The sequence below is a fragment of the Exserohilum turcica genome (genome assembly GCF_000359705.1).
Source record: "Exserohilum turcica Et28A unplaced genomic scaffold SETTUscaffold_15, whole genome shotgun sequence".
In the NCBI taxonomy this organism is placed as follows: Eukaryota; Fungi; Ascomycota; class Dothideomycetes; order Pleosporales; family Pleosporaceae; genus Exserohilum; species Exserohilum turcicum.
The window spans coordinates 346,598-359,993 of NW_007359970.1; the positions used below are offsets into that span (position 1 = coordinate 346,598).

General features: G+C 52.2%; 1 protein-coding gene across 1 annotated transcript; it reads left to right on the forward strand.

Annotated features, from left to right (window-relative positions):
- Positions 1 to 1,010: 1,010 nt before the first annotated feature.
- Positions 1,011 to 13,229, forward strand: SETTUDRAFT_38499 (uncharacterized protein; the record flags this gene model as incomplete). The annotated part of the gene is made up of 1 exon (XM_008025555.1): positions 1,011 to 13,229. One exon carries the CDS (start codon positions 1,011 to 1,013, stop codon positions 13,227 to 13,229), a length of 12,219 nt encoding a protein of 4,072 aa, XP_008023746.1.
- Positions 13,230 to 13,396: the final 167 nt, after the last annotated feature.

A 13,396-nucleotide genomic window follows, 5' to 3' on the forward strand; every position in this document is an offset into this window, starting at 1 on the left:
TTTTTCTCTCGCTAATTTCTCCGTCAATTCTTATCTATATCTGACAATTAACGGCCTTGTTTTGTAGCTCCATAATGAATATGAAGAAAAAAGTATCTTCATAGCTATAACAATAGAGCTAGTATCTTAGTTCTAAGCTTTATGTAGAAACCTAGGTGTTTTAGAAGTAGGCTAGCTCATCACTTTCAAAGTATTAGAGTTTGTTCTATCTATCTGTGTACCTGGTAGGTAATAGGAGCCTGCTTCAGTTTGTCGATGTATTATCAGAAGTGATACCCATCCTCCTTTGCGCAAAAACATAAAATGACACAGTATTATAGTTGTACGAAAGGTTTGTACATACAAGTCATAGAGCTTTTACAAGGCCACAAAACAAGCTATAGATGGTCTAATCAAGATAATGATTGATGGGGATGATGGAGAAAATTAGATGCCGGTGTGGAGACCTAGTTTACCACACTAAAACTCTGTGTGGGGGCTTCAAGTTTCGTCAATCTGGCTAGGAGAGACAGGCATCAGACGTAAATACATCAGCTGGCCAATTCTATCAGTGGTGGCTTGCAGTCTGTGTAACGCGGTCCGACCTTCGGATGCCATGACACGTGTGAACATGGACGCCACACACTGAATAAGGCCCGTGCTGGCAGGGGCCACGCGGGGGATATTGCTAAAATAAACTCGAATCGCCAGGCTGGGGCTGAAGACGGCGACCAAGGACCGGTCTAGAAGCCGGAATGGCGATTTGGACGGGACCGGCTGCCAATTGCTGTCTAGCTGATACGAGATTTCAGGTTGATACCATCCAGTTTGGGTGCTTGTGCCATGCTTGAAGTCTTGCCATTTTATTTAAAAGTTGCATGTCTGCTAAGTTCATGGTGAGGGTGCTCGAGATACCGACTGCGACTTGATGGGCATTGCCTGGCTGCTTTTTCAATATCCGATTCCAGCTATCCCGGTTGTGACCATTCGATTTCGATTGCTCAATTGCGCTGCAGCCCATTTCTGCCAACATGGCTTCCCGGATCATCTTCCACATGGTGTACGCAAGCCGCGGCGATGCGATCATCCTCGAAGTGTTCATGCCGGACAACACCGACCGGTTTCTGGTGATTGTAGACGGCGGTCCGATCCACAACGGACCAAAGACCCGAGGCGCAGACCCCACTGCGCCGTACTACCGATACCTCATGGCCGTGGCCCAGCACGTCTGGGGGCTCAACTCGAGCAAACCGAAAATCAAACTGATGATCAACACCCACAATGACAACGATCACTACGGTGGCCTGCTCGAGCTGATTAGGAAAAGGCATGCGGGACAAGATGACTTATTCAATTTCGAGTTTACAGGGCCGTTTCTCTCGCCGTATTATAAGAGTGGCTCCTTCACACATATAGAAAAGGCGCTGGGGGCTGCTAGGTTTTACGGAAACAACCTCCCTCTCACCAGAAATCTCTTCGGGGAGGTTCTCATGGCGGACGGGACAATCAAGGTGCATTTTCCGGGGCATGACCAGATTGTGCAATTTGTATATTGCCAGCCAGGCCACGCTCCTCCTCTCCTCAGCAATCTCACTCCGATCCCCACCACAACGGCCCATGACAAGAATGACAGCAGTATTTTGACGACGACCCGCTTTTCCAACCTGACCCAAGGGACATTCCTTACCGGCGATGCAAGAGCACAACGGATTCAGCAGGAATTTCCGGCGACCCTTCTGGGTGCCCATATGTACAAGCTGGAACACCACGGTGGAATGACCGGACAGCATGACGACTGGTATCCGGGTGGCGATGGAAATTGCGCATTCACCAAACCTTTCTTGCACGAGTTCTTGCTGATGAACCTGGCGATTATTGAGGATCCAGATGTGACGGAAATTCACGTGTTAGACCATGACAGCGACCTGGAGCGCTTGCGCCTAGTTGCCAACTACTTCAAAACCGTGATTGTCAACAATAATACCAACTACACGACGCTACGCTCCAGGCTTCGCGAGCAGCGAGAGACGCATGTTCGTAACGCCTTGGATTGGAAAGTCCACCGACAGGCGGTGGGAGGGACACTGCCACCGGCCTTAGCATGTGTCGATCTTGTAGTCTACAACAACATTACTGTGTCGGATCTTTACACTAGGCTGCGAGCTGCTCTGAAAAATCCCGACGCATTGACTGGGCGAACGCCCTATGAAACCTGGCTAATGAATAATCCTAATGTTGTTCATACAGCGGTCAAAGGGCTGTTGCCGTACACAGGGGTTGGTGCAGGCAGGCGGAAGGTCAAGTGGTTCAGAAATTATTGTCGGCTTAATACACAGTGGCTGATGGGTGAGTTGTGGACGATCATACAGATTCGGAAGCATTATGCCCGGTTTCGAGTCGACACATACACTGTCAGCGGCACTGTTCGCGGAAACAGCCAGCATCCGACATATGAAGTACTCTGGGGGCTGGCCTTAGCATGTCGGTATCCCGATGCGACGAATCCAAATGCGCCGGGCAGAGCGGCGACGCTTTATGTGACGGATCCAAGCAACTTATACCACAGCCAGTTGGTGAAAATCGGGAAGAGATGGAACCTGGGCCTAAACGAGTTCTTTGCCGGACAGTATTTGACCATCCGGTATTTGGAAAATGGCATGTTCTTTTCGCTCAATACACAGCCGGGACAACCAAACTATGAGGTCGGAGCCCACACCGGGGCGCTGGGCGCTCTACAGAATGCACCCCAGCAGCTGGTATTGAGGAACAGCCTTTCCGACAACAATAATGTCCTTCAATACCAAAACGCGGCTCGTTATGGGGTGAAGTTGCAAGAAATGATGATGGAAGTGGTGCAGGATAATAACCAGCAATCTCAGCCAACGGGCCATTTCATCCATGTGAGACTGGACAACAACCAACAGAACCCCCGCCTCACTGTGGAGAATGGAGAATGGGCAGTTTACGGGAGACCCTCCAACCCGACACTCCTAGGAAACGTATCAGTCCGGCCGGTAGATGCTGGCAATAACGAGGCCTTGACCAATGCCTTCACCTTTGCTCTCCTGTACCACCGCACGGATATCGACGGCGTGTTACTGTGGAAAGTCGTGAATCGAGCCGACGGCCGTCAGCTGTACTACAACGGCTTGGGCCAGGTAACATTTCTGTTCTTGGGGAACGAAGAGCTCATCATAAAGATCAAGATAGTCGAGCCAGGAACGGTCGAGGCTCTGCACCAGTTTCATGGGACGCATGCCATCGTCGCGGCACCGGTCATTCAGCTCGACCCCAGCCGTGCTGCGGTAATCTATCGGGTCGACAACGAGGAGGAGGAAGCCACAGAAGAAGCCACAGAAGACCTCGCAGAAGACCTAGCGGGGATTTCATTGGAATATCCAGCTGGAGCGGCGGTGGAAGAGGGCCCCGACGATGTCATGGAAGCTGCGCCAGAAGAGACTCGGGAAGATTCCGACTTGGTCACAACCACTGATACTCATCCCGAGACTCCTGACTTCAGTGAGACGCCCTCAACAGTGATTGGGACGCTACTACCGCCACAAGAGGCCGCCTCAGACCTTCAAATCCACTCGATAAGCTCGGGATTGGAGACTATGACAGTAACAGTGGACGTTCCGGATGATGCTAACACGACCTCTACTTCCCTCAACGACTTTCTCCAACAGGGAGGTCACATGCCAGACTCGAGCGCGGCCCTGGAGAAGGTGTTTTCATCGCTTCTCCGATACAAAACTAAGCTTGCAAATCACTTTCCTCCTGGCTTGATGGAACTTGCCAAACTGATCAAAATTGACATGGCCAGCTCTACCGTTACTGTCCCTCCCCCCTCACAAAAGCGCATGCTGTCTTCCCAGGCTCGCGGCTACGGCTTTGAAACGTGCAAGTTGGTCACCTCCGCCGACATCCCAACGCCACTGCAGCTCCAGCTTGGAGACCAGCAGCTGCAAATACCGGCGCCCAATTGCGGGATTAAGTTGGTCTTAAACGGGCTTGACTTGACTGTTGAGGTCTCGCTGAACACGGATGAGGTTTCGATGGACTTGCGACGGAAAACCACCCTCGCTAGCACACTCTCCAGCCTAAGAGATTATCTGGTCAGCCAGGGACTGAAGCCAGAGCATATTTTGAAGACGTCCTTGTTAGCTTCCTTGGTACTGATTTGCGGAGACGCTGAGCGGGTACTCGATCGGCTGACCCAAGCAGTCCCGCAAGTCATCCTCGAAACAGGGTTTGCATATCTGCTGCCCGACTTGGACAACTCGCCGGTTACATGGCGGGAAACGCCGTTTGGAGAACACGAGATCCAAACAGCAACAGTGCTGTGCCAACTCAATGCCGGGACAATTGACGGCGAAAAATACAAGTTCTCACCCCAAATGGACTTTGGATGCGTCAAAGTCGCGCTTGACTCTCTCTCTGTCGAAGTCGGGGAGATAACCACAATCGATCATATCTCAAGCAGAAACGGCGAAACCACCACATCAGACCTTTTTGTGCAGGCACAACCTGATCGAGATATCACCCTCGTGGCCCATGCAAGCATCGGCTTTGAAACTTCCAAGGCCGTTCAGCTCACGCTGCGTTACAATATCAAGCCTATCTGGACTGAGCTCGAGTTCGAGGCTGCGTACATCAGCTCGCTAGCCGATCTGGTCGCGAATTTCGATTCTAGCACACAATCGGCGCTTCCAGAATTTGAGAAGCTGCCGGTTCCATTGACCAAATCCACCTCGCAAAACCCACAACCGAATGTAAACGCAGGGGCAGTCGCAGGAGCCTGCTTGGCCGACCTTAAGCACACCAAATTCGGTTTCACTTTGAAAGAAGTGAACTGGGGCACCAACAAATTCGATCTGTCGCGCATCTTCGTGCAGGTCGACTGTAACGACTGGCTTGATTATCTGCCGGGGACCCTCAAATCAAACGCAATTCGGGACATCCAAGCCAGAGTCATAGTCAGGGATCCCACCAAAGAGACGCATCGTGTCGAGACGGATATCACGTTCAAAGTCGATTTGCCTCCTGACAAGCTGCAGCTCCAAGATCAATTTATACAGGCTCGCTTCAGTTCTATTTCTCTGACTCCTACAAGCAATTACTACTTCAATGTCGGACTTACTTGTCCTCAGGGCTTCGGCATTGAGGATCTGGCAAGGGTGATGAACTGGGGTGCTAATGACTCCTTCGGACCGGATGTGCCCGTTTTGAGCGACTTAGCCAAACTGAAAGTGACAAATGTGGCTTTGGGAGTGGCCTTTGCAAATGAAAGCAGAAGCGGAGAGACGCCATCGGGAATCAAGGTCAGTGTCACTGACTGGAGCCTCGCTCTTCGGGTGGATAGGATCACCCTCATCACCGAAAAATTCGTGCTCGAGAAGCTGGATCTGGAGCTCTCTGGTGGGACCGGTCCAGGCGTGTACGCGGAGGGATGCGGCTATTTCAGCCTTCCGGCCCGCGAGAAGGAGTTGCAAGTTGGATTTGGACTTCCACAGAGGATTTCCCCTGGATATCTCCATTGTGAAGCCCCTGAGGGGCTAAACCTGGCCGATGTCCTAAGCTTGATTGATGTGCCTGTCCCCCTCACTGGCGTGCCGTTCGTGGAAACAATGGTAGATGTCGAGTTGATGTCCTTCCATTTGGATGTGGGCTACAAGATGGAACAAGACGAGGAGAACCCTGTCGAGCCAACTGAGCAGAATATGTGCATTCTGGGGGCTATGGCGGCATTCCGTCATGAAGGCTTTACTCTCGGCAAGCTCGAGTTTAGCAACGTGTTGTTCTCCTTTGCTTGGGAAAGGCATGGCGTGAGCGCAGTGACTGAAAAGCCAGACCCAACTACGCCATCAACACAGAAATCGTCCTTGCACTGGGTAGCTCAGGCGTCGCTCCCATCAAGGACTCTGAACGCGAAATTGACGTATCGCTCGGAAACCAAATCACTCACTGCTGAGCTAATTCCACTTCGCCCCGCTCTGGTCGGTGAACTTCTAACAACCGTCTTGCCTTCCGACTTGATATCAGGGATTCTTCCCATTGTGGGAGACTTGCGCCTCCACGAGGCAAATGTCATCTTTAGCTTCGAGGAGGATGTCATCACTGAGCTCAACTTGTGTCTGCTAGAGTCCGAGTCGATGTCTTTCCAGACCATTGATGGCGCCCACGCTCCGCTCGTTATTTCTGGAATCCATGTTCATTACCGAAGGGCCAAGCCGACTGAGATTGTTGAAAATAGGCTTGCCGAAAGTGGCAAAAACGGACAATTGCTCGACCAGCCGGATAAGGATGATCCGAGCGGTTCAGATTTGGTCGGTAACATGTTCAAGGACACATCTCGCGATACATTGGTGATTATCGGCGAGGTCAAGCTGAATGATCTGAGAGCCAAGATAGAATTCATGTATGCTTCGGCCGTAGCTGAGAGCAAGCTAGAACAGGGTCCGTCAGAGAAGCCGTCCAACACGACCAAGTTGGCTAAAACACCCAAAATCACGAAGGGCCAGATCGCTATCAGAGTCTCAGCCGTGGATACGAGCGCTCTCACCTTGCAGAATCTCATGGATTTATTCGAAATGCAAGACGTCAAGTACGAAAAACCCGAGGATTGTCCGGGATTCCTTACATTCGGGCTCGATTATGCAGTGGGAATTGTGAGTTTTGCACCGTCAGGAGGTGAGGCAGGCTCCTCTAGCCGAGGCTTCAAGCTTGAGCAACTCGAGGTGGTGGTCCAGAACCACAAGAAGTTTACAATCTTCGAGACGTCGCCGCCGCTTGAGCTAGAGCGGCTGTGGTTGAAAATCATGTACTCGGTCTCAACAGAAGCCTCTCCGCGTGGAAAGCCAGACCCCGATACTGGTGAAAACACACATGTGCCTGCTGGTGACAAGTCAGATGCTAGCAGTAGAACATACAGCATCGAAGCAGCAGTGTATGGCACAATGACCATATCCGATTATCGGTTAACAGTTGCTTTCCGCCACACCAAAAAATACGGCACTGCATTTGCGGGGAAGCTGTCCAAGGGCGAAGAGCTTCCTGCGGACCAGAACAAGCTGGACATTGCACACATTGCGGACAAGTTCCTGGCGCCCGCACCGACAAACAGAAAGAGCAAGTTCGAGTTTCCATCGGATATCAAGCTACCAAAAGACAAGCTGGTAGGATCGGTGTATTTTGTCTTCAAGCCTGGGGAATTTCTCGAGGCAGTTGCATTCGGCGAAAACGTGTGGAGCGGCGATTTTGGCGGTGATTTGAAATTCGATGTGAAGAAACTAGGGGCATACATTCGAATCACCAAGTCTGCACTGTTGCCAGACGACACCAAGCGAAAATTTGAGTATGAGATTTATTTGCATGGGGAAATGACGATCAACGACTTTACTAGCGCTCGAGCAACATTGGGTATATCTCCAGGACGCGGAGCAACTCTCAGAGCAAGTATTATGCGGGACATCAGCGGAAGCAGCGCCGAGGGAGGGGAAATTGGAAGCTTTGCTGATCCACTATCGAAGACGAACCAGACTTCCAATTGGTCTACTTTGGTGAAGAGTACAAGTCCAAACCCTTTCGCTGTGGAGGGGTCGGCGGTCCTCTTCATCGATTTCAAGGCCCCACGCTTTGTTCTTCTCGGAAAGATCAAGGATATTGGATATGCTGTCCTCTCAAGCCGCAAGCTGGTCGAGACACCAGACAAGTATGGAGTGTACTTTTCGCTAAATGCCGAGAACGTGCACAATCTGTGGACCTCGCAGAAGACCACCGTGTCCAACGTGTGGAAGATAAGACGTGTTGCGATGCAAGTGGTGACCTACGAGACCTCCGTCCAGGGACTCATTGATAATCTCAAAACGAGCAAGGACAACGGCAAACAGCAGAAGATGCTCGATATGGGGACACCCGATGGACCGGAAGCGCCAGCAGAACCCAAAGAAACACCACAGGACCACCAAGACGTGACAATCTTGTCGAAGCTCAAACCCGAGGAAAAGATCGTTCCAGGGGCGTGGTTTTTCGCCGAAATCACCGTTCCCAGTCCGGGGGATGCAACCTCGAGCGAGAGCATCCTGGAATCGAGTCTGGCCTGTGCAGTGTCAGACATGAATACGCTGTCAGATTTGCCCTCGCCGACCGAAACAAAGATGCTTCTGTTTGCCTGTGTGTCGAATATGTCTGCTCAGAGCGAGTCCCGTTACAGCGTCCGGATCGAGAATCTCAAGCTTCTGGGTGGGTTCATGACGGTAGTGAATGGCACTGGAACCTACTATCCAGGCGACGAAGCAATATCGAACAATACCCGAAGATTGGAAGTCGCAGCATTGCTCAAGTTTGGGGGTCTGCAGAGGGACACACTCGACTTTGAGATTGACTTGCATGTGAACCACTCGGAGACGTGGTTCAAGGCGAGAGCCGGGGGACCAGTACTGGAGAAGCCGTTTGAGGAGATGTTCAACGTAAAGCTTGTTGATTTGGAGGTGGCGGGAGCGTTCCGCAAGGATAAAGCAGCAGGAAACTATCTGACCGTAACAGGAAAGGTGCAATTGGGAAGGGATATCTTCTCACCAGCAGGTTCCAGCGAGCGAGAGCCCCATTTGACTGGAATGATCCTCTTTCACGACATGATACCGAGAGGCGTTTTGCTGCAATACGACACGGGAGCCACTGGCGGGCTCAGTGTAAGAGATTTCCACAAGAAACTTCTGGTGACGGGTCCTGAGGATCTGGAATCTTCGTCTGTCGGGTGGCCGGAGGAGTATCCGGATTTTAGATTCGAGTCGGCGATGATTTACTATGTTTCCTCAACGACATCAAGTGCTATGCCGACACACGACACTATCCCGTACAAGCAAACGCATCTATGGCCTGGCTATCATCTGAGTGCCACTGTGTATCTCTTTGACAAACCGTTCGAACTGGGTGTGAACATCGGTGATGCCAAGACGGCAGGAATATCCTTCTCGGCAGTGTATAAGGGAGTCATTGATCTGGACATCGTCGAACTGAGCGGCTACAAGTCAACGAAAACCCCTGAGCAGTATGATGGGCCCGCTATTGTGGTGCGGACAAAGTCTGATAGTAGGGGGGTTTCCTTTGAAGTTAAAGCGGGTGTGAGCCTGTTTGGATGTGCTCCGCTCAGCGCGAGTCTTGAATACAAGACGGAGCCAACACGATTCCATGGAACCATCGAGGTTCCAGCAGACTTTCTGGGCCTTGGAGGAGAGGCCCACGAGATTGCGTTTGAATACAAGAACAGTCGTTTCCGCTTAGACGGCTTGAAGGTGGCGAATGCGTTCTCGGACATTGCCAAGGTGGAGGAGCTTCTGGAAGAAGGATCGAAGATATTGAAGCAGAAAGGATGTGTATGCGAGCCGCTGGTCAAATTGGCGTTTGAGAAGACGATTGTGGGCAAGTTCAAGTTTGGGATCCGGCTACCAGAGGAGGGAGAACTGAAAGAGGGAGTAAAGGTTCCAGAGATTCGAGAAGCAGACGTTGGGGCTGTTGCTGGAGCAGAGGCAGTGGCTGGTACTGGCACTGTTGCTGCACTTGACACTAAAGTTGAGACGGAATCTGGATCTGATGCCGATCCAAATACCAACCGTGATATACTTGGCGGCAAACACAGGAGCATCCTGAACAAAGATGGCGACCTCGAACTAAAGTTCACCTGGCAATACGACATCATGACGGAAATCGGCAGCGTCTTCCTTTTTAGCGTCCACTTCAAAGACTGGCCTCTACGGATCAGGCCCAAGGTTGGAAAGAATGGACTGCTAGCGGCAATCAAGGCGATTGTGCTTGATAATATCGGGTTGGTTGCGGAAGAGCTAGTCAAGGATCCAAGCAATCTGGCGATATTAGCTGGTGTTCTGGCGCTAGACCAACTCGCCCCCGAGCTGATCGCGAGCTTCCTTTGCCGGGGAACGAAGAATAGGGATCTGACGAAGCAAGGAAACAAACAAGTCAACAAGAGTATCGATGAATCGTGGGATCTTCTGAAAATCGCAGAGAAACTGGTGGGTGTGGTTGGGGGCGTGGTTGCTGTTGTGTTGGCGGCTGAGGGAGTGGTGACGATTGTTGGAGCGGCACTGGCGATTGGAGAGGGGCTTCTGATCGGTCTAGCAGCTGTGGCAGCGGCCTTGATAATTCTGGAGGCGTGTCGCCGCTTGAAGAACTTGGTGGCCGAGAACAGCACAACCACTCCGGAGGAGAAGGAGGAGATTGAGAAGCGGTTTGCTGAGGCAGAAGAGAAGCTTAGGGCGGCCGAAAAGGCGCTGAACGAGCACAAGGCCAAGTTCGAGGAAATGATGGTAGTGGACTTGCAGCCTGCCACTTTCACTGCCGAGGTGGATGAACCGCAAAAACGGCAATTGAAGCTTGACTTCTCCAAGGCGTTGCCGATGGTCTTGATGGACCCGAATGGCCAGCTAACAACCGAGGGCAACGTCACGTGGACTGTAGAAATGAGCCACGACAAGAGTTTTACGAATCCCGTGAATCCCGTTACCAAGGCAGTTACAGGAACCTCGATTGCTGTTCTGGAAGACGCAGCCACTTGGCCATACGAACGGACGTTCTTCGCTCGAGTCAAGGCCTCGCTTCAGGTAGCCAAGGCGGACGAGAAGGGGGTTATGCACGAGACTGTGTATATGGCAAGCAGTTGGAGTACGGTTGCCAAGCTCACCCTCACACCATATCTCCGTCCCCCGACACTTGTAGAGCTGGAAGTGGAAACGGCGAATGATACTGCCAGAGTTGAAGTCACGGGCCATAGTGAATGGCTGAGGGTGCAGGTCTGCGGCGGCCCGAGCCCCAATATGGAGGAGATGGTATATTGGGACGTTCGGCACAACACAAAGGATGTGGTGCATGAAGCATTCTCTTGTTCTGGGCATCTGGCCGATCCTGCTAATGGGTTTAGTGCAGACACTGCGATGGCGCGAGCGAAGAACGTTTCCCTGTCGGATGAGTACCAAGATTCGGAGTATGTGTACTCTCCTGCCCTTCCAATTGGCGGGCGAGTATCGGATGTGCGTGCGGACATGAAGAATAGCAGACTGTGGACCACCTGGACTATTCCTTCATCAGAGGGCGATGCTGGCCCACAAGACGACGTCACTGTGTATGGTATTCTTCCGTCTGGAATGTGGGTCAAGGCCGAAGCAGTGGAAGCCGATCCTGATTCGGGCCGTGGCATTGAGCATTCCAGAAGTGCGTTCTTCACACTTCCATCCGTTCATGTAGCACACGGTGACATCATCAATGCTGCCGTGTGTCAAACCCGTGCTGTGTCGACGAAGGAACGGCCCCGATTGAAGCTGTTCAGCAAGTCCAGCAACAAACTCGAGGTCGATTACGTGCCGCTGCTGACAATCAACGAGGACAAGGAAAAGACATTCTTGGATCTCGAGTCCGGCAAGCTTACTGTGTCCTTTACGTCGGCGATTGAGCGTCCAAAGGACAGTCATGTGTTCCTCCGAGTCCGGCGTGATACCGGCAAAGTGAAGGAACTGGAGTGCAGTGGTGATAGCAGTGGTAGTGTGACGAGGATTGTTGATACCGATGTGCGTGCTGGTATAGTCGAGACAACAGCTGTCAAGATCCCAGTGGTGGCCAACATCGAGCTGGTGATCCAGGACTCACGGTTCCAAAAGACAAAGACCAGCGCCCCTTGGAAGCTGACAATGTCCCAGTCGTCACTTCCGATGCCAACGCTTGCCGTTTGGGGCAGTGGAGCGGGTGTGCCTCCCTCTCTTGCAGTATCATGGACCAAAGTTGCTTCTGTTTCGTCCATTAGTCTCAGCGCTCGTCCAGCAGCCTCAACTTCTCCAACCTCATGGCTAGAGGTGCCGATAGACGTGGCCACGCCGACCACGTCAACGAACTTGCTGACTGATTCCACATGGCCAACCAGTCCAGGATCGGAGTTCGTCATCTCAGTCCGATTCAACCGGAAATCAGTCCGAGGCAAACCAGCCACAATCCATTACACTGTTCCGGCGCCTCCATCGGCTCCCATTTTCGTCTCTGAAACCACAAATCCAATCTTTGCCGATCCGGTCAGTCCGGATTCGTCGCTCTCATTCTCGTCTGTTAGTTCGGTCTTGTGGGCCAACACCGCTGGAACCGTCACTGGCGTCTACGTGCGAGTGAGCGGGCCGGCTGGCGAACTTGGAAAGACCTCTCAGATTGTTTCGATAGAAGCACCTGGAAGCTCCTCGAGAGAAGGGATCCCATCCGCACATCCCGCGTCATCGGGGGTTGCCCATGTCTCGCTGCATCCGTCGCACGAAGAAATCTTCTGGATCGATTCCATGGGCTCAATCCAATCACGCCGATGCGTATCTGTGGCTTCCGGAACTGTGGCACTCAAATTCACTCGCACTTCCGACTTCCCTTTCAGTGTAGATGGCACAGCGATTGTGAGCTCCAAGCTTGAAGGACAAACACATGCCGTGATTCCGATCACCGCCGTCGTTCGAGCGAACAAAATCTACCTGGTATGGGTGGATGGAAAGGGAAGATTGGTCGGTTCCATGTACTCGGCACCTCCCTGGCTGATTGCCGGGAGCGAGCCGCCAGAAGACGAAGACGGCGGGGAATGGTCCGACGTTATCGTTATTGCTAAGGGAGACAGTGCCCCCAATCCCACCAGCCCCTTGTCTACGGTTACAAGAGCAAGTGAGATAATCTGGTTCAGTCGAGCAGGCGCGGTGTGCTACTTTAAGCCAGGCAAGACCGGCATCAAGGGGACACTCGGCACTGTCTGGGATGGCGGCGACGAGACCGATGCCGGCACTCAGCCAGTCAAGGGTTTGGCCGCCATCTCGACTCCCCAGAGCGGGAGTCGAGTGTTTTGGGCGGACAGAAGTGGCAGCATCATGACTGCCGCTCGAATCCAGGACAGTGACGATTGGGATGTAGGACTAGCAGCCGGTCCAGGAACTGCAGCCACGGAGTCGGACTTGGCGGCAACGCTTGGCAATGACAACACAGTCCAACTCTGGGCAATCGATTCAAACGGCGCCATGCTTGTTGTCAAACCACAGCTCAAGGATGGCGCTATTTCGTTTTGGCACAGCGGGGAGATTCTCTCTCCCAATACGGCCATACTCAACGGCAGAGCATTGCTAGCAGCAGCTGTTGCTACCAATGACCAAAATGAGGATGCTGGGACGATTGTCCTCTACTCGAAAGACGCACAGAAAATATCTTCCTGCATTGTGAGCACGAAATGAGAAACAGGCTTCAGGGATGGGTTTTGCATTTTGTAATATTGGCTACGGTCTGTGCCATGTGACGGGGGCATGAGCGAATGAGCTTCTACAGCAATTGGATATCAAAGGACTTTTGGGTCTGGCAGTGGAGAATACGATGTGACATACTGAGTCACGTCCCGTGAATA